Source organism: Ceratotherium simum, chromosome 17 (assembly GCF_057802395.1).
Source record: "Ceratotherium simum simum isolate JZ-2026a chromosome 17, ASM5780239v1, whole genome shotgun sequence".
Lineage (NCBI taxonomy): Eukaryota > Metazoa > Chordata > Mammalia > Perissodactyla > Rhinocerotidae > Ceratotherium > Ceratotherium simum.
Window position 1 is genome coordinate 1254018 of NC_141916.1, and position 22357 is coordinate 1276374.

Sequence of the window (22357 nt, forward strand, 5' to 3'; positions counted from 1 at the left end):
ACTAAGCTACTGGGGCTGGCCCTGAATACTAGTTTTGAAGGATCTTATTTTACCTCATTTTTTATATTTTCAAAAGCATAATCTACTCTGCTATTACCTGTCCTATTCTCATTATCACTGACAACTCCATAGAATCTCCATCTGTACCTGTTCTACTAACTTTTATCTTTCTTTTCTTCTACATTATATATTTTCAGACTGAACCATTCTTTTTCCTGTTTTCATCTAATAACTTTTCCTACTGAATGTGTGGTTACAGCAGGTTTGGTTTAACCAGTTTATCAATAAGACGATAATTTAATTAGACTTAGCCTGTAAAATTTTTTTTTTAAGTGACATACTGACATTAAAAAGTGACAAACAGTAAAATTTTGGAGTGAAAAAAAACACCAAAGGTATCCTTATTCAAAATTTTCTATATACCACACACAAGCAGAAAAACCTACCAATGTTTCCTCAACATTTTAATTTTTTTCCCAAAGGTCAAGTCTAACTTGATACAAGCATTATCAGGAGTCATTTAAACCATATCAGTTTTGGTCAAAATATAAACTTTGATAACCTTTTAGTTATTTAGGTGAGTTAAAAACTATCTTGTGGTCACAAGCACACACTACTGATTTAATCTGCTAAAAATGAAATTAACTCTCCTCAGGGGCAAGGCCAAATAAAAACAATGTATTCAACAAACATACAAACATTTCCTTAAGTACCAGGCACTAAACTGAACTGAGGATTTAAAAAAAAAAAAAGGCATTAATAATCTCAAAAGCCCACAAACAGCGAGGCATGTCCTAGAAGAGTATGTGGTACCTAGCAGACACTAAATTAAAATTTGATGAATGAATAAACGGTATGTGGACAGCACCTACTACAGAACCCAACTCAAATAAATGTTAGTTTCCTGGTTGCTTTCTCCCCACTAGCATATTACTCTTTGAAATAATTATCCACAAATAATGAATAGTAGGGATGACTGTTGCTTTTTTTTCTTCTTTACAGTTTACTAAGCCTTCGAAGATGTTAAACAAGTTTTATGAATTATAATTTTAATTGGCAGAAATCCACAATTTTGTGACTTAAAAGTAAACTAAAGACCTAAAAGTAACCACTTCCACTAGATGAAACTTTTAATAGGCATAAACATGTGTTTCTTCAAACTACTAATGAATGAATACTAATAAAAAATATAAAACTGCAACTCACAGAAGGCACAATAGATGAAAGCAGGCACTAGACACCACTGCCCAAAAATCACAATGAATTACATGACTATTTTTACAAGAGTGTAATATGTTTGTTTTACCTACAATATCTTTAATACTTCAATAATTATTCAAGCTAAGTATAATTACCTCTATTTTAAAAAAGAAGAAACTAAGCTTCAGACAGGTCAAGTAACTTGCATATATTTACAGGCGGTGGAACAAGGATTCATGCCAAGGTCATTTAGCTCTAAACCATGTATATCTTTCACTATTAAATCAACACTTCACATAATCTATACACAAATTTAAGTCTAGCAATGTACACAATCTATAAGAAGTTTTAGCATCCTCATGATAGAGAAAGGAATGCAGCAAAACGGTGGAGGAAGGGATATTTACTGCACCAAATATGCATTCATTCAACAAACACATTTCAGGCACCAATTAGAATAGCACAGCAAAATACTATCCAAAAGAAAGGAATGAATGACACATGAAACAACACTGATGAATCAAAAATATTATGTTCAGCAAAAGATGTCAGACACAAAAGAATACAAACCGTACAATTCCATCTGTTGGACCCTCTAAAGGAAATTCCAATCTATGGTGACAGAAAGCAGATCAGTGGCTGCCTGCCTGGAACGGTGAACTTTGGGCGTGTTGGGAATGTTTTTATCTGGATTGTGGTGATGGTTACACCTGTTAGTTTCTCTATTAGTTTCTATAGATATCAAAATGAAAATGGACCCTGCCCTGAGAAACAGCAAGATCCTCATAGGAGATATATGTATATATTTTTAAAATCTTCTTAAAATGTTTAAGTAGCATATTAACTTGCTTTAAAAACAATCTTAGTACAATAAATGTTTGACAGAAATCAATAGTAGCAGTAGCAGCATTAGCTTCTTGGTCTTAACTGCTCTGTCCTCTTACTAGAAGATTTAATCCAGCCATCTAAAGTTTCCTTATTGAGTTGTAGTTTTTCTGCAAAGAATTTAAATCATACATGAACTTTCAAATGTTATACATACACATTTTTATCATCTGCTAATTGCATTATATCTTGCCAACTAAAAAGAGCTAGTTCTTTAGATATAAGGATTTTTTTTAAGTAAACAAAGCAGCCGCTTTCAGTGTCATAATTCAGAGCCATAAGTAAATTTGAAACTCTTGGCATTCCAAAAGAACACGATGCAGTGATTTTCAAACTATGGACTCTAATAACAGTGGACCATGAAATCAATTCAGTGGGTCAAAACTAACATGTTTAAAAACATGTTATATAAGAGAAAACATCTGAATGCACCTTGCAGTAAGGGAACTGTTTTCTGAGCTTTTTTTTTCAGTCACATATGCATGAACGGACACTCAGCCTGTTGATCCACATCATGGATCCTGGTTTAAGAAAAAAAAAGTGAAAGCCTCTAGGAGTATGCTAGCGCAAGAATGATGGTGTAATGAAAAAACCATGAGCTTTGAAGTCAAAGACCTAAGTTCATATCTTACTTCTGCCACTCATTAGCTCTATGAGCTCGGAGAAGTTAACTATAGACTATCCTACGAACCTTTATTTATTGAACTGTAAAATGGGAAGAATTCAACTAACTTTGTACAACAACTGTGAAGAGTATAGACGAGGTCATTTTACTCAGAGTAAAAGCCCAAGTTCCTGTGATGCCTCAAAATTTTTCCTGACTGGCCTCTGGCCCTACCTTTTCAGCACCCATCCACCACTCTCCTTCCCCTTCCCATTCCAGCCACACAGACATCCCTGCAACTTTTCAATCTTAAGACATCAAATCATAAGACATCCTATCTCAGGGCATTTGCTCTTGGTTGTTGTTCCTTCCTGGAACCCCTTTCTCCTGGATATCCACATGACTGCTGCCTCACCACAGGCTCACTCCATCACCTCCTAGGGGAGGACTTCCATGACCAGCCATTTTAAATCTGCATCCCATACACACTTCATACTCTCTTGTCTGTCTTTCTCCATATCCTTACCACCATCTGCCACACTGTGTTTTATTTTTTATTTTGTACACTCTATATTCTCTTAGCACAGTGGCTGGCACACAATATGAGTTACGTAAATATTTGCCAAATGAATGAATAAGTAACATACAGAAAGTATCTAATACAGTACCTAACTGTTACTTTGCCTTCCCCCCCACTAGCAAACCACACATTCTTTTCAAATTCATCCATGGATATCAAATTGAAGCGTCTAGACAGCATAAGCTTAAGAAAATAGTAAAAATACAATCTGATTTTAGCATGTAACATAACATCTTAGCAACGTTTGCAGTGTTGATACAGTAAATTAAATTCGGCAAGAATCCTCAAACTTTTACAGTGTTAGTTTACCCAGTTTAAACCACTCTGTGGTCAATTTTGGTATAGTACCGCTATATGCTAACCTCACTTCATATTTGTGGGATATTCAATATTATTTACCTTTTTCCCCAGGAAATATGGAATGATGTTTGGGAGGGGACCAGAGACAGGATTATAACTCTTTATTATTACTTTTATTCTTATTCTTCTTATTACTGAGATGAAGGATATGAACAGAAAACATGTAAAACAAATTACACAATAAAAAAGATTCACTCTTTGGAAAAACAAAAAATTACAAATTTTTAAAATTATAAGTTTACACCTTCAAAATTTAGGACAATTTTTTTTACACAACCATAATCAGTGTCATTGACAATAAAGTGAAAAAGACAGTTCACACAAAGCTGGTGAGAATGTTAACTGGCGCAGCCTTACTGTAAGAATAAAAGCAAGTATAAATATTAAAAGCTTTGGAAAATTACCTTTCATACATTCAACAAATATCTGCCAGGCCATATATGAGGTTTCAAATACACATTAGTGAACAAGACTGACTTGATCCCTAGTCACGATCTAGTGGTGGAATGAGAGACAAAACTGTTAAAATAAGGACTAATTACGATAGATGCTATGGGAAGAGGAGCCTACATAAGAAAGGGTAGTTAAGCCTGAGAGGTATCCTGTATGCTACAGGCTGTGCTAAATGATATACATATATTGTCATTTTCTCCTAACAATCCTATGAGATAAGTAACGTTATTATACCTTTTTTTTTTTTTTTTTTTTTGGTGAGGAAGATTAGCCTTGAGCTAACATCTGTTGCCAATCCACCTCTTTTTGCGGAGGAAGATCGGCCCTGGGCTAACATCCGTGCCCATCTTTCTCTGTTTTACATGTGGGACGCCACCACAACATGGCTTGATAAGCAGTGTGTAGGTACATGCCAGGGATCCAAACCTGCAGACCCCGGGCAGCCAAAGCGGAGTGCACGAACTTAACCACTACACCACCAGACTGGCCCCCATTTATTATCACACCTCTTTTACAGAAGAGGACACCAGAGCTTAAAAAGTAACTTGACTAAGGACACAAGCATTGGAGTGTCCTCCAACACTTCAAAATAATAATTATACTTATAGAAATATTTTCTACAGAAATAATCAAATGCAGGGGCTGGCCCCGTGGCCAAGTGGTTATAAGTTCCACGTGCTTTGCTTTGGCAGCCCAGGTTTGTGGGTCCAGATCCCGGGCACAGACCTACTCCACTCATCAGCCATGCTGTGGAGGCATCCCATATACAAAATAGAGGAAGACTGGCACAGATTTTAGCTCAAGGCTCATCTTCCTCCAGCAAAAATAAAAAAGAGAGGAAGACTGGCAACGGATGTTAGCTCAGGGCAAATCTTCCTCACCAAAAAAAATAAATAATCAAACGTGCAAACAAAAATTCAGGTACGAAAAAGTTCACCACAGTGCTATTTATAAAAAAGAAAAATCAAAATAAAATTAAATGTTCAATAATAAGGAATCGTTAAGTCAGCTGTGCTCTGGCCATTAAGAATCATGTTTTAGGGGCCGGTCCCGTGGCTTAGCGGTTAAATGCGCACGCTCCGCTGCTGGCGGCCCGTGTTCAGATCCCGGGCGCGCACCGACGCACCGCTTCCCCAGCCATGCTGAAGCCGTGTCCCACATACAGCAACTAGAAGGATGTGCAGCTATGACATACAACTATCTACTGGGGCTTTGGTGGGAAAATAAATAAATAAATAAAATTATTAAAAAAAAAAGAATCATGTTTTGAATAAACATTAAATGACACTGGACAATGCTTATGATGTAAGTTTTTTTTTTAAAAGAAAGACATAGGTTACAAATCACTACATATGGCCCAATTTCTCTACTACAAAAATGAGAACAGTGGTTGTCTCGGGATCTTTTTCCTCTTTTTTTATACTTTGCTGTATTTTCTAAATTTTCCACATCACCCTGTGTTAATCTAATAATTGGGGGTGGGGGGAGACCACAGTGCTTTCAAACACACACACAGAAGAAACAACAAATCTAGTTTGCAGGACTGCAAATGATTTTTATTTTCTTCTTTTCCTCGCCCTTATTTTCCACTTTTTCTATAACAAGTATGTACATGCTTTTATTACTACTTTTTACTTTTATAAGTTTTATAAATAAGTTTTAGATATGAGTGTCTTTGTTTTATATTATCTGCCATAGTTGATATGAAAAAATGGAGGAGCAACCTGACTGAGGAATTGGGTTAGCAAGATTCCAGTTTCTAGAGTTTTAGCATACGTTTTTAGAAGAAACAAGTACTTTACTTGAAAGCAGCTTTTTTATAACAGTACAAGATTAAATAGTCAGCAGAGCTCACAAGCACATGATATCAGTAACTAGACTTTACAAGGGCAACACTAAAAGCAGTGCCTTTCCTTCAATGACAACAATCACTTTCCAAATTCATTACTCTGATTCACTCCCCTCACTTTGCTACTGCAGCTACTTAGTGCTACTCTGCTCTCCTTATACGGTATTTACTTTAATGCTTCAAAAGGCCCAGCACCCAAGAGATCTCACAGATATAAAGGGAGGGAAAAAACCAGTAAAAGTTATTCAGACACAATACATACACAAAGAATATACAATAGTTTCAAACTACCGCACTGGCATTCTCAATGCTCTAATTATAAATTACAAAGCAATTTAATTTGTAGGTAAACACAGGCATGAAGTTCACAAAAATATGTCTGGCTAACAATGATAAAGAGAAAGCACACAAATATGATTATAAAAAATGGGAATAACCCAAAAAATATTCATGACCTTTCATCCTTAATGAAGAGGGGATGAAGATGAGGCAAACTTCCTGCTACATATACTTACACAGAAATTACCAGAACTTCAACATGCAAAAATATCCAAGTATTAACTGGCCTACTATGATGACACAGCAGACTCATTTTTTTCCCACTATCCACACTCCCTCCTCCCAAAAGTCCAATAAGCCAGACATTTAATTAAACAAAAAGAAAGGGCAAACCACATGAATGTGGCAGTAACATGAGGTAAAATAAATGAATGAATTTATTTATTTTACCTTGAATGAATCACACATCTTAAGAAACTACTGATTTCATTATACCCACTAATAATCAGGAATCATTACCATAACACTTTCACATGTTTTAGAGTTAACCAAACAATTTTGCTTTCATTATCTCAATTCTCGTCAACAACATTAAGAGGTAAAAATGACTAGAAACCTGAGGCTCTTCAGTACTAATTGATTTGCCCAAGCACACAGCTAATAAATTCATGGAGCCCAGACTAGAACCCATCTTCTGAATCCAAGTGTGGTAGTCTTTCCAGAAGGGACAGTCTACCTCTCCAGTAAAGATGAATATATTCTCAAAGATAAATAAATAACCTGACTTTCTCAACTTTCAAAAAATAAATGATAGCGGGGCCGGCCCCGTGGTGTACTGGTTAAGTGCGTGCGCTCCGCCGCTGGCGGCCCGGGTTCGGATCCCAGGTGTACATCCCAGGTGCGCACTGACACATCGCTTGTCAGGCCATGCTGTGGCAGCGTCCCACATAACGTGGAGGAAGATCGGCACTGATGTTAGCTCAGGGCCAGTCTTCCTCAGCAAAAAGAGGAGGATTGGCATGGATGTTAGCTCAGGGCTGATCCTCCTCACAAAAAAATAAATAAATAAAATAAAATAAAAATAAATGACAGGTGCTATGTTAAGTATTTCCTCTGAACTTCCCCCAGAATCTTGGAATATTTACTCTGCATAAAGGAAAAAAGATAGGAACCAGCACTGCTAAGAACCTTTTGTTGAGTGTTTTATGTGATTGTATTAAATACACCTAAGAGAAGGTATTTTATTCACTTTAAAGATATGGAGGGGCCCGCCTGGTGGTGCAGGCGGTTAAATGCGCGCACTCCGCTGCGGCGGCCCGGGGTTCACACACCGACACACTGCTTGTCAAGCCATGCTGTGGCGGCGTCCCATATAAAGTAGAGGAGGATGGGCACGGGTGTTAGCCCAGGCCCAGTCTTCCTCAGCTAAAAAAGAGGAGGATTGGCAGACGTTAGCTCAGGGCCAATCTTCCTCACCAAAAAAAAAAAAAAAAAAAGATATGGAAACTGAGGCATAGACAAGAAACTTGCTATAGACAACGTAACTCAGGTTGTAACTGGAAGACACAAGTCTGAGTCCTAAGCCAACGCTCTTCCCATTAGATTTATCCCATTTAACAAAGAAATTATTACATGCCTGTTATGTGCCATGCACCATGCCAAGTGCTTCAAGACAGAGCAGCACTAAGATGTATTTGTTACTCAAAATACTATACATAATACAATGTGATCTAAACACAATTCCTGGTAGGAAAAACATATCTAGACTCTAACAAACTGCATCCCTCTCGTTTACATTTACAAATCTGATGCAAAAAAGAGCATAGTGCACTCTATGAAATGAATTGTGGCTAATTCTCATTTGCCTCAAAAACACATCTTTAAGTAGCAAGACCCACTCCAAAAAACAAAAAAAACCCCACAAGAGGCTTTATTCCTTATATCAACTCTATGACGTAAGTATTGTTATTTATCCACATTTTTCAAATGAGAAAACGGAACTTCAAGGATGATACATCACATAGCTAATTAAAAGCAGTAGAACAGTGATTCCCATTCAGGCTAGCCAGTAACAGTGACTTTAACGACATCAAGAAAATTCTAACAAAATGTAACTCTCTTCAATAGGAAATAGTCATCAGCTCCATTTTGTTCAGCAAAAAATGAACTAAACAGACAATTAAGCAACTTGGGCAGCTCCAAGTCATCATGGTAGAATCATTAACTTTCACTATGAAACAAATGGTATATAATGCATACTATCAAAGTAGTAATTTGCTCAAACTGCATTCTTAGGGATGCAGCTCTTTTTATTTAAAAATATTCATTTGGGCTCTTTTTTTTTCTTTTTGCCTGTAGAATTAACAAATAATGCTAGCAACCTAAAATAAATGTGTAACTAAGTATTATTATAGTATTCTGAATAACATATGTATGCACACAGACACACACCTTAACATCTTAACATTGTAAAATAAACACTTCTAGTCATATAATATACACACCAGCTCCTATGAACAATTATGTCATTTAGATTTTCTTGATATTATTCTAACTTATCCAAGTAATGTTAAACCTGTGCCTGTAAATAAAGTCAGATAACAACGTTCAAACTTAGCCTGCCCTAAAACTTATGTAACAAATTCTATCCATTAATGTAAAACTTTTAACTACTGGCATTGGTTTGTATGTATAACAAGTTCCCTGGAAGACAGAAACTATATATAGAGTTTCAAAGTCATACAGTTCTTAATAAATTAAAAATCCTGCCACTATGAATACAAAATACTGAATTTGTGTAATGGAGAGAAGATAACTCTTCAAAAATTTGACAAATATACTATACCACCAAGCTTGTAACTTTAACTATAAATCGACTATGGAATCTAAAATTCCCCAGAAGCACAAATCTGATTATCACTCGCATTGTTTTAAAAAAAAAATTGGTTAATTATTCCTCATCATGTAAAAAACGCTCTCACACTATGGCTAGTTCATTCCTTCAGCCAACCTCTCTTGAGTTCCCAGAACTCCATCAAGAACTACAGCAGAGTACTTTGCCATTCTCCAAACCCAGCATATTCTCCTGCTGCATATTTGCAATGCTGATTCTAGTGAACTCCAAATCACCCTTCAGAACCCAGTTCAAATGTCACCTCACTGAAATCAACTCATTACCTCTTGCAGACAAGGCTGCTCTTCTCTAGCATGCACCACAAACACTGAACTTGAAGAATTATTCAGTGCACCCATAAAAGTGCATGGCACACAGTAATATCTATTGAACTGTACAAGGAAATCTCATTAAACATGAAAATCATTACCAATTAATTAATTTCTAAGGAAAATCTACTGTCTAAAACTTTGCAAAACCAAAAACTCTTAAAGGTTTTGATTCTGTGCAAACACAAAGAAAGTTTTACGTTTGTTCTCCTTTACAATTTTCCACTAATATAGACAGATGCCCAATTCCACTCGACTCAGAAAACATTATCATGGCCTCTTAATGAAAAATAATCCCTGGGCCGGCCCCGTGGCTTAGCGGTTAAGTGCGTGTGCTCCGATGCTGGCAGCCCGGGTTCGGATCCCAGGCGCGTACCGACGCACTGCTTCTCGGGCCATGCTGAGGCCGCGTCCCACATACAGCAACTAGAAGAATCTGCAACTATGACATACGACTATCTACTGTGGCTTTGGGTGAAAAATAAATAAATAAATAAAATTATAAAAAGAAAAATAATCCCTTCTCCCTATAGCTCTTCATAAAATTTATTACAAATTACTGGGTCCACCACAATATTTTCAGCTGTTGAAAAACTAGGACTATGTCTTAATCATCTTGGGCGAAAAATAAATAAATAAAATTATAAAAAAAAAAAAAGAAAAATAATCCCTTCTCCCTATAGCTCTTCATAAAATTTATTACAAATTACTGGGTCCACCACAATATTTTCAGCTGTTGAAAAACTAGGACTATGTCTTAATCATCTCTTTTTCCCTTTTAGAGTTTACTCTTATTTACATAGAAAGCACTAAGTAACTGTTCGTGAAATTTCCTGTTATCAAACATGCCAAACTTGACCCCATCTATTCTTTCTGCCTGGAAAACCATTCACCCAGATTTTTGCATGTTTTTCTCCTTTGTCAGTTTCTGCTCAAATGCTACCTCCAGAGAGAGGTCTCCTCTTGTCACCTACTTGAAATCATCTCTTCCTTCCATCCCTAATGATCTGCTGTGCCCCTCATCCTCCTTTATTTGCTTCATCCAACTACCACTCTCTGGAATTGTTTATTTGGGTTACTTGTTTATCTTCTATCTTCCCCTCCAAGATGTAGCTCAAGGAAGGCAGAGACCTGTCTTGTTCACCATCATATATAGCCAGCACTACAGCAACGTCTAGAAGAGAGGACACTCAAATTATTAAAGAATTTAGTTGAAAACATCTAGAATGCTAACATCCAACCAGAGCCTAAAATTTAAATTTAAACAATTTCTATCTAAATGCTACTCATAAACAAGTAAATTCTATGAATTTTGCATCTGCACAGAGACGAAAAGTACTGACTTTTTTTTTTTTTAATTTTTATTTATTTATTTTTCCCCCAAAGCCCCAGTAGATAGTTGTATGTCATAGTTGCACATTCTTTTAGTTGCTGTATGTGGGACGCGGCCTCAGCATGGCCGGAGAAGCAGTGCATGGGTGCGCGCCCGGGATCCGAACCCGGGCCACCAGCATCGGAGCACACGCACTTAACTGCTAAGCCACGGGGCCAGCCCAGTACTGACTTTTTAAAAACACAATTTTAGGTTGGAAGTGTTGTCAGAGATCATCAAGTCCAATGATTTTCAAATTATGCTCTGAAACACCTTAAGAGCAGTCAGAGATCAAATTCCCTGAAGCACTGGACTACAATTGTTTTATACATACACATCTATTTTAGGACGTGATTCACACACATATAGAACACAAAGTGCGTTATGTATCAAATTCTTTTTGTTTGTTTTTTTTTGTGAGGAAGATCAGCCCTGAGCTAACATCCATGCTAATCCTCCTCTTTCTCCTGAGGAAGACCGGCCTTGAGCTAACATCTATTGCCAATCCTCCTTTTTTTCCCCAAAGCCCTGGTATATAGTTGTATGTCATAGCTGCACATCCTTCTAGTTGCTGTATCCAGGACACGGCCTCAGCATGGCCGGAGAAGCGGTGCATCTGTGGGCGCCCGGGATCGGAACCCAGGCTGCCCATAGCGGAGCGCGTGCACTTAACCGCTAAGTCACGGGGCCGGCCCCTATATATCAAATTTAAACACTCTGGAGACTGCTATCTCTACTGCCGGGTTAAACAGTTTTGCTGCAGATCTCAAAGTTTGGCCTGACATGTCTATACTTATAATTTCTCATAAGTGTGCATAGATTAGAAAGGTTACAGCTCAAATTATTTTCTAATCTAAAATATGCTCACCCACACAAAATTATAAAAATTTTACTACACCCCTAAAGCATTATTTTGTGCACTAGTAAATCAAGGCAAACCAAACGAGTATCTGTTCAGGACAGGATCTCCTCACAAAATAATTGTGCAATAAGTAAATTGGTAAAATGTGGTATCCATGTGATAAAATACTATTACCTACTATCATTATAAAACAGTATTATTACTCAAAGTTTTGGTGTTTCTTGGGGTCGGCCCATTGGTGTAGTGGTTAAGTTCACAGGCTCCACTTCAGCAGCCCAGGGTTGACAGGTTCGGATCCCAGGCACAGACCAACACACCACTTGTCAAGCCATGCTGTGGCAGGCACCCCACATATAAAGTAGAGGAAGATGGGCACAGATGTTAGCCCAGGGCCAATCTTCCTCAGCAAAAATGAGGAGGATTGGCAACAGATGTTAGCTCAAGGCTAATCTTCCTCACCAAAAAAAAAAAGTTTTGGTGTTTCTTGATGAATGTTTATAATTTTTAAAAATATGAACAGCTGCTGTATTTTGCCAGAAAGTCAAGCTTGAAACAAAAATTTCCTACTTCTTTCAAACTTCTGTATTAATTAAATTATCCTGAATCTGCAAGGTGATCAGTTAAAAACAAACCTTCAACTTACACCTGCTTAATTTGATAAATCAGAATTTTCCCTATAGAGTAGCATTAAATTGAGAAAGACATTAGATGCTGAATCCAGTCTAAGGATAAAATGGCCTTCATAATTTCCAATTACTAATTTTCATACTTATCAAAATAGCTTGATTGTTCTATCTTTATGTTAATGTTAAAATTTAACCTTATTTAAAAAGTTAACATCAAAATGACAACCATATAAAATTGAGATAAAGTATATGCAAGCGCTTTGCAAGCTGTAAAGCATTTTTTAAATACTAAGTAGTAAAATTAAACCAAAAGGAATCAGGTCCTTTGAATGGCATGGTAAACTTATTGAATATTATTATTTCACCATAAACTTCTTAAATATTATTATTCCGCCAATCATTGAAAGATTCTTTTACAAACAGGAAATTAAATACAAAACTTGTATGAAGGACAAGCATTATAATTTACAATGTAAAAAGTAACAGGAAAACACATTCCTGCCAGATATGACACAAAACCAAATGTTCCTCTCCCAAACACATTGTATTACATAATCAGTCATTACATTTTGTCCAGATGATGATACAAAATGGAGTTATGTTTCAACATCCAAACATATAAATGGAAAAATGGTATATCAATATGTTTGGAAAAAAGCAGGTCTGCTCACTGTTACCTAAATTACCAGGACACATAATTTTCTCTTGCTTATTTTATCATTCCTTGGCAAAGAAAAAATTTACTAAGTGGGCATTCTCATCTATTTCACATAAGGAAAGACATTTCAATCCAGTAAAGCAGAGAAAGGACTGGCGTCCTGAGTACTAGATCAAATTCTCTTTTAAAAAACATACCCTCTCTGCCTCTTTAGTAGTTTTTAGTCATTAAAAAGTCTCTGGAAAATATATAAGCAAATGTAAAACATTTCTAAAATCCTAAGTCAGATGCTAACATCTCCACTAAATGCAATTCTGGGATTTGATTTCTACATCTCAAAAACGGACACAAAACTGGTGCACAATCTCTTATTCAAACCTTTAAAGGCCAGACGTTTCTCAGAATTGGAATTTTTCAGATTTTAGACAGGTAAAATTGTGTATATATCATACATGACCTAACACCTCCTAGAGTGGCCTAGGCAGCCCCTGTAATCAAATACATTAATATTTCTGCATCAAAATGTTAGGAAATTAGGTTAAGATGAAGAAAGACTATGATTAGGCTACCAATTTCAGTTGGAATTTGCCACCAACCTTGCTAAAAAACTTTAAAAATCAGTTTTCAGAGCTTTTTGGATTGCCAATAAAGATACATTTAATCATCTCACCCAATTTTCATAAGGAGAGTGGTATCTGAACTAGAGAACTCCTACTTTGTACTAGGCATTGGGTGAGGCATTTGGAGGAAAAAGGTGAAAAAAAAAAACATAGAATCTAACTTCAAGAAGACCAAATCTAATAGAAGCTCAAGGTCAAGCAATGGTAAATATATACTATCATATACATACAGTTATCCCGCAGTATCCATAGGGGGCTCAAATCCCTTAGCCAGCCCTCCGAATCCTCGGACATGGAGGGCCAACGGCACACATACAAAATACCTCCTTCAACCAATGACCTTAGCCACAAGAACTACAGCAAGAAATACAGACCTAAACACTCTGCTACAAGCACTTGTATTACTAACATCCTTCCCTCAGTCCTGCACTCACTACACACATTTCTCTAAGAAGCTGGTCATCTAGTTTCCCATTTAAGTAATTAAGAAGCAAAACGGTAAGAAAGGATTCAAGTAAGTGGAGCAATACAGGACGCCCTTCTCCCCACTCCCTTTTCCATTCTGTTGTTTCTGATTTGTGGACTGGGAACCAGCACTCTGTCAGCACTAAGTGCCAAGTGACAATCTGGCACCAGTTCAGTTTACTGCATATTTATTGATAACCTACTAAGTACTATGCACTATAGAAGGTACTAGAAATGTAAATACTATAAATAAAATAAAGCCCTACCTCTCAGGTGCTTACAGTCCAGTGGAGGTTATGGCGGATAGTAGATATGTTCAATAAATTACAATACAGTGTGACACATTCAATAATAGAAGTTTGAAGAATAAAAGCAGTACAGCAGAAGGATTTGGGGAGTCACAAAAGGTTTCATTCAGAAAGTGACTTGGGGGGGCCGGCCTTGTGGCATAACAGTTCAGCGCGCGCTCCACTGCTGGCAGCCCTGGTTCAAATCCCGGGCACGCACCAATGCACCGCTTGTCAGGCCATGCTGTGGCAGCGTCCCATATAAGTGGAGGCAGATGGGCATGGATGTTAGCCCAGGGCCAGTCTTCCTCAGCAAAAAGAGGACGACTGGCAACAGATGTTAGCTCAGGGCTGATCATCCTCACAGAAAAAAAAAAAAATAAGTGACTCGAGTGTTGTTCTGAAGAACAAGAAGTTTGTCAAGAGACAAGTAATAGTAGAAATTACCCCCCCACACACAAAAATATATGCATAAAAGCAAAAAAAAAACAGGAAAACTTTCAGGTTAAGTGGTAAATACGTTAAAAATATCTAGCTATATCTAAACAGACTCAGCTCCTGAGTCTAAGCATATACAAAATATTAAAGTGTGTCCAGAAAAGGGAAATTTTCTGAGTTTTTTCCTAAATAATTTTTTTGCATTTCCATACTATATAAGCTATGAAGTCTTACTAAAAAATAAACATCGTAAACCATTCTTTTACTTCATAATGCAACGTACCCCAAAATGATCTACCAATGGATTTGCATCTGTATTTCAGAGAACAAGCCGTCAGAAAAGCATATTAGGAATTCTTTTTCCAGGTCATCCCTAATAGTACAAAGTAAATAAATGAACAAGCCATATCAGCATGACTTGTCCTCAGAGAGGAGTTTTAAGAGTTTAAAAAAGGATGCGAAACAGAAAAACTAAAGGAAGAAGAAAAAAATATATATAGTATTTAAATTGAAAAAGGAAAGACCCAAGGAACAAAACCAAGGTAAAAATTAAAAAATAATTATAAAACCTTAAAACCCTAATGTCCATCCTATTTCTTTTCAAAGGCAGACTTTCTACAACAGACATCAATTGTAGTACAGCTCTTTTCAAAGCATCTATTAAAGTCACAATGAAATCAATTCCTTTAACTATCACAGGTAGAAATCATCCTTAGTAAGCAAGGATCATCACCAGAATGACTACTATCTTAGCACCAGATCCCTTGGTATCAATATTGTATGTAATGCTATTCAAACACTGAAGTGGAACTCAGATGAACTTGGCCTCTAAAACTGCCCTACCTGCTGCTTTGGTTTCTTTTGCTTCTTTGTGTTATAAAAGCCACTAGAGGTCCAGGTAACAAACAAAATCTTATTTAGAAGTATCTTTTCCTACAAGACTGTATCACTATTTGCATAAGTTGTCCTCAAATGCCTATTCAAGCAAGCACATGGGAAGTTTGCTTTTAAATATGTACTCATAACAGAGTGAACTTTTTACAGTTAAAAATTTTGACAATCAAAAAAATACTATTTAACACTGCTTTTAAAGAGCAAAAAATAAATTATTTTTACTAGTCTATTAATGTCTACTCATTATTTCATATATAGACGTGAAGCATAACTTTTCTATATTTTTCTGTATCATCAGAAAACCTTATGAAGCAAATCTGTCACCAAAAAGTTTGGTGAAACTGTTAACTTCCCACGGGCTGTGAAAAATTCTGTACGAGTCTTTCAAAACTCAAGTACTTTTAATACCAATACCTACTGAAGAGATAAAAACCAAAACACTTCTAATTAGCAACACTTCTAATAAAATCTATTCATAAAGCTCAACTATTTTATTTACTTGTGAACAAAGAGAATTTTCAGGTTATAACTGTAAAATATCTCTGAAAAATCAAGAAGTAAATTAAACTTGCAAAGTTACTAAGTAAAAACATAGGTAATTAGTTCTCTTGGGGAGAAATATCATTCTGAGTTTTATTTTATCTTCAAGATCAAGTACTTCTCAAACGACGAGAACATAAATCACTCATGCAATTTGCCCTCGTTTTTCCCCCATATAAATTTACTTTAAAACGAAAGTATTATAGAAACTGAAAATTTTTAAAAGGCTGTATTTGTTGCTTGGTTAAAGATACAGGCAATTCTCATTCCTCAAGAGTACCAGAGTAGGTTACAGATACCTCTACACAGCATACTTAGAACAAAAGAGTTCTGCCAACAAATGATGCTTACATTAATTTATTTTTATTGATGCAGTAATAATTAGGATGCAAAAAGTGTGTAAGTTTCTCAACAGCTGTCTAAAATACAAAGTATTCACAGAAGTCACTGCAATTCAAGCCCTCAGGAAAAAAGAGAGAGAAACGTACCTTTTTAAAATTAAACAAGGATCTTAAAAAGTCAAGAAAGAAGTGGAGCAAGAGTTACCTTTTCTACGTGTTTTTTGTATTTTTCTTTTAGATTTAATATTACAAAAGAAGTACAAACTAAAGAGGAGCTCAACACGAAAAACCTACCAAAGCTCTTATTTCATTAAGAAATATTTCAATAACAAGAATCAGAATGTAAACATTTAACATTTCAGTCCACTGTGATTCTTCATCAATCCTTCAAATCTAGGATAAAGGTATCTTCCAAAACTGCAAGAGATGTGGGCATTGACGTTTGGGAAACAACTGTTTTCAAATATACCCAATATTCCCAAACAACCCAACGTGAACTTAGTATGTAAATAGATACTTTTCAAATTTGTATCCCCCCGATACTTTATCATTTACACTTAGCTTCTTTCAAAAGGCAAATCAAAAGTTGCATTTACGATTCTAGAAGTCTAGAAATTCCTGATATCCAGCATGACAAAAAATGTGTCCAACTTTGAACACTAAATTCAAGCATGGCCTCCTTCTGAACAGATTTTGTTAACGCAGTACTTTCTACCATTTCGCCAAGAATCTAAGGGTTGACATCAGGGTACTGAATTACTAGAAACCGTCCAGAAGCTTAAGAAAGGAGTAGGATTCTTCGACCACTTTTACGAAAACGAAACAAAATGTGCTGCATTCGGCCTTCTGGATGTTGAAAAGTGAAGGTGTCCCCTAGAATTCGAAGGAAGTTGATGTTGAGGTTCCTTCCGAGAGGGTGGTACCCGTATGTAAGACCTGGGTGGTGATAACACCGTCCCCACAGGGCCTGGAATAAATGCAAACTCTTGGAAAAGCTTTTACGAAAGGAAACTCGAACTCGCCTTCGCAAGGCCCAGCCACCCGGAGTGAGCGCGAGGCTCTCCCTCCGAGACCGACCGCAGAGCCTCGGCCGACTCAGGCGGGCCTCTGCGAGCCCCACTCGCTTCTTCCGCGAAACTTTGAGCGAGACCCGAGACGCGAAGGTGGAGCAGCCGCGGCGGAAGTGGAGCCCGGCGGGCGCTCCGGCCGCGGCGCCAGGACCGGGCCGGCCACCGCGCACGGGAGCTCCCGGGCCCGCCCGCACCCGCACCCCCGCATCCCCCTCCCTCACACACACACACACACACACACACACACACACACAAGTTGCCGGGCCGGAGCGCGAGCCGCGGGCTCCGGAGGCGGCAGCCCGGCCGGCCGGCTCGCGGCCGGCTCCTCCGCCCGGGAAGCGGCGCCGCCGAGGCCGCCGACCCCGAGGCCGCGCCCGGCCCGCGCCGCCCGCCCTCCCCGCACCCGCCCGCCGCCGCCACCCCCTCCCCGCCGCCGCTCGCCCTCTCGACTGGAGCCAGACAAAAGCAACGGGAAGCGGCGGGCCGGGGCGCTGCCCGCGGGCCCCCGGCGCGCCCGCACCGGCCCCGGGGCCTTCCCCCGCCTTGCGGGACCCCGAATCCGCCGCCCCCGCCGCGCGCCCCGCTGCCAGACTTCCGAAAATTTGCCAAAAACTCACCGCATGAATTTTCTTGTCCCGCGGATCCAAGATGGCGACGTATCCACCGCGGAGGCTGCTGGGAGCAGGACCTTTACCCTCTGACCCCCACCGTGACCCCCGCCGTCCGGCTTCGCTTTCGGCGGCGGCGGAAGGTGGGAGCGGCGGGCCGGCTGGGCCGGGCCGGAGGTGGGCGGCCTCGCTCCCGCGCGTCCTCGTCGTGTCCACGCCGGCTCCGGGAGGCTTGAGGCTCCTCCGCGGCCGTCACGGCGAGCGGACCACGGGGTCCGGGCGGGCCCGGGGCGGGGAGTGCGGGACTCGTCCCCGCGGCCGCCGTCCTCCCCCGGCCCGGCCCGGCCCCTGCGCCCCCCGTGCACCTGCGGGCGGTGTGGGCCGGTCAGCGGCGCGCTCCCCCCCTCTCCCTCCCCCCGCCCGGCGCCTGCGCCCCCCGTGCACCTGCGGGCGGTGGGGCCCGGTCAGCGGCGCGCTCCTCCCCCTCCCCCCGCCCGGCCCCTGCGCCCTCCGTGCACCTGCGGGCGGTGTGGCCCGGTCAGCGGCGCGCTCCCCGCGCGGTGCCGCCGGGCCTGGGGGAGCGGAGGCCGACCTCTGCCCCCGGACGAGCACCTGCCGCTCAGGGGAGGTGGGCTCGCTCTCCGTGGAGTAACGGCTCTTCCTTCCTCTGAGCGTCGGTGAGCCTCCCGGGGTGCTGCCCGGCGGTCTGGGACGCGGAGCCTCCGCGTGTGCGCTTGGGATTGTGCGGTTCCATCAAGTGAACATTGTTACTCCTTTCTGTTGGAGTGATAGAATTTGTTAATGTAAAGTACAGTTCATGTGGAGTAAATAAAACTTCTGCTAAAAACTCACTGTAATCCAATTTAAAATTTATCATGGAAAGGCAGACGGCCTCCGTCACTCATAAATAGCAAGAAAAATAAGGATACTATAAAATAAAAGGTGACTTTGTCATATTTACGGGAGGCAAGCTATTTTGAGATGTTAGTAGATGTGTGAATTTATTTAAACTCCAAATGGTGCTGATGTAGCCAGTAGAAAATGTTTTGCCTGGTTATTCATTTCGTTAAACATTGTGCCTCACTGTCTTTTTTACTTCAGGAAACTTCAAGGAGGATCAACACTTCCTTATGTCCTTCCCTCCCTTTTCCTCCCCGCCCCCCACAGTCCTTTCCTGCTCTGAGCTTTCTCTTCCCTGTAAGATGTGTGTTAAAAGGCTGACGCTGCCTCTAAGTATGTGTAATACGTATAGGTGTATGAATACATGCACATGTGTCTGTGTACTACTGAGCGTGTTTATCTAGCGATTAGTAATTTGAAAGTATAACTCAATATTTGGAATCATAAGATGGAATGACAAAAACGGGATATGCTTATAAGCATATAGTAGCATCAAGTATTACCATTCTAATCTGTTAGTTTGACTCCTGTATAGGACTTTGTTAAGACCAAAAGCTGGACCTTATTCTTACCATCACTATATTTACTCAAAAATGCACAAGTTTTAAATAGCATGAACATTGGTGAAATTGGAGAAATCACTTCCAAAGGGTCTAATTTGAGGGCTTTGTTACCTTGATATTTTATTGGAAGAGACAGAACAACAAACATTTTCACCATAAATGTGTAGGGTAGGAGTGTTAGGAAGAAGAAGGCACTGAGACTACTGCTTTTTTGAAGACACTGCTTGTTTAGGATAAATTTACTTTAGACCTTGTTAAAGAACAAGTTTTAAATTGTCTTGTTACTGGTGCCCAATCTATATAAATTTGTTTAGTACCTGCCTTAGAGGTGGGTTCTAGGTATTAAATGAGCTAACATTTGTTAAGGGCTTATATTTATGGCTTTCTATTAAGCACTCTAAATGCTGTATTTTTTAAATTGCCCTATTGCATCAAAAAGTTCATCTTTATTGCCAGTATTGATCCAATTTGCCCATTTGGTAGATAGTTCATGGTGTTTTGTTTTGTTTTTCACCTATTCACTTTGATAGATTTTCTAACTTTTACTTGTAAAACAGTCCATACCTGAGTAGATGTTGTGTGTTTTTGAAGTGTGTGTAGGGTAAATTCCTTGTGTACCTAATAGGACGAATGAGTTTGTTGACTCATAACTAGCTGTAGTAAAGGGAGGCCTCCTGTTTTTCAAAGTGTGTAGACAATACTAAAAATCTTATCATGGCAAGGGATACAAAGGACAGGCATCTCTAATTTAATGTGCTGAAACAAGGTTTGAATCCAAACATCTCCCACGGTCTTCCTGATTTCCATAAACAGTACCACCAACAGTCCATTCACTTGCTCAGGCAGAAAACTAGGAATCTTCTGTGATTCCTCACACCCTGGGTCCAACTCATCAGCCAGTACCCTCAGGTCTTCCTTATGTACATTCTTTTTTTTTTTTTATTAATTTTATTTATTTATCTTTACCCCAAAGCCCCAGTAGATAGTTGTATGTCATAGCTGCACATCCTTCTAGTTGCTGTATGTGGGACGAGGCCTCAGCATGGCCGGAGAAGCGGTGTGTCGCTGCGCACGACTGGGATCCGAACCCCAGCCGCCAGTAGCGGATCGCGCACACTTAACCGCTAAGCCACTGGGCCGGCCCAAGTTACTTATTTTTGATTTCAAAAGCTGCTATGTTTCTGATGTATAATGAACAAATGTGTGTAATTTTTTGTGCCAGACTTTTGACTATTTTCAAGCACCATAATATGAGATGGATGGTTAGAAACAATAATATTAAGGTTTCTATTTAACCCTTTCAGGACTGAACTGTATCTCTTTAAAATTCTTTTTCTTGTGTTATGATAATGTTTGCCATTCATATGCTTATGTTTAGCTTATTTTTTGTACCTTGAGCATACTCTACACATTCAGTCCTTAAGGGGTTTATTTTACAAACTGTGTGCTGTAAGGTTTATTAGCAATCAGATAGAAAACTGATTAAGTTTATACTATAATTTTATAGGAAAAAACCTGCACAGCTCTGTACTTCATCCATGAACAATTTGCAATGTGGGCAGTTTCAAGGAATAAATAAAAATAAAATGTAAAAACAAAAAAGGAATGTAAAAATTTTAAGTTAAACATAAAAACAGTGAGAGCAAGAATTATTGAATAGGATGGAATCAGTTTGCAGTATAGTTTTTAGATTGTTTCTTCCAGGCCCATGGTTTCCTTGCAATCTGTATACTTCATAATCTTCACTTTCTTCTGTACTGAATGTATTTTCACTTTAAGTTCCTCAGTTAAAAAGCAGGCTAACACTAAGCATTTGAATGGCTAATGCCATTACTGCTTAAGAAACACAGATAATTCTTTCATTGACCTATCATGTGTATTTATAAATTATTTTCATTCCTGTTATCAATTCAGTATTTAATCCATTTTTCCCTTTAAAACAGATTTCAGTTAATTTTTCACTGCCAGCAAAAATGTATTTGCTGATTATATGTGAGTTTTAAATTGATTTACTATTATGTACTGATTGAATCTGGTAACTTTTGGGGGAGTAATTTTACTTTTTTTTGTGTGTGTGTGAGGAAGATCAGGCCTGAGCTAACGTCCAATGCCAATCCTACTCTTTTTGCTGAGGAAGATTGGCCCTGGGCTAACATCCGTGCCCATCTTCCTCTATTTTATATGGGATGCTGCCACAGCATGACTTCACAAGCAGTGCATCGGTCCGCACCTGGGATGCGAACCTGCAAACCCCAGGCCACTGAAGCAGAGCGCGTGCACTTAACCACTACACCACTGGGCCGGCCCATAATCTTACTTTTTTTTTTTTTTTTTAAGATTTTATTTATTTTATTTTTTCCCCCCAAAGCCCCAGTAGATAGTTGTATGTCATAGCTGCACAGCCCTCCAGTTGCTGTATGTGGGACTCGGCCTCAGGATGGACGGAGAAGTGGTGCCTCGATGCGCACCCGGGATCCGAACCCGGGCCACCAGCATCGCAGCGCGCGCACTTAACCACCAAGCCACAGGGCCGGCCCCCCTTACTTTTTAAGTGAAAGATATCTTATAATTCATACATAGGCTAGAATAATTAATGTTTTTATTAAGAAAACAGCTTAACCACGTATTTAAACATTCAACCAAGTTGATGTAGTTGAGAAAGCAGAGTTAAAAAGTATTTT

General features: G+C 39.2%; 1 protein-coding gene across 4 annotated transcripts in view; it reads right to left on the reverse strand.

Annotated features, from left to right (window-relative positions):
- CNOT2 (CCR4-NOT transcription complex subunit 2) overlaps nt 1-18326 on the reverse strand; it is a 116434-nt gene extending 98108 nt beyond the window's left edge. For 2 of the 4 annotated variants that reach the window (XM_087442026.1, XM_087442027.1), the window contains exon 1: nt 18223-18326. Coding sequence is in view for 1 of the 4 variants with exons in the window: in XM_087442025.1 (XP_087298151.1) it covers nt 18223-18227 (5 nt within the window). In the remaining 3 variants the exon portion in view is untranslated. The remainder of the gene's footprint in view (nt 1-18222) is intronic. The other 2 variants (XM_087442028.1, XM_087442025.1) reach the window with 2 other exon arrangements.
- Between the last annotated feature and the right edge of the window lie 4031 nt (nt 18327-22357).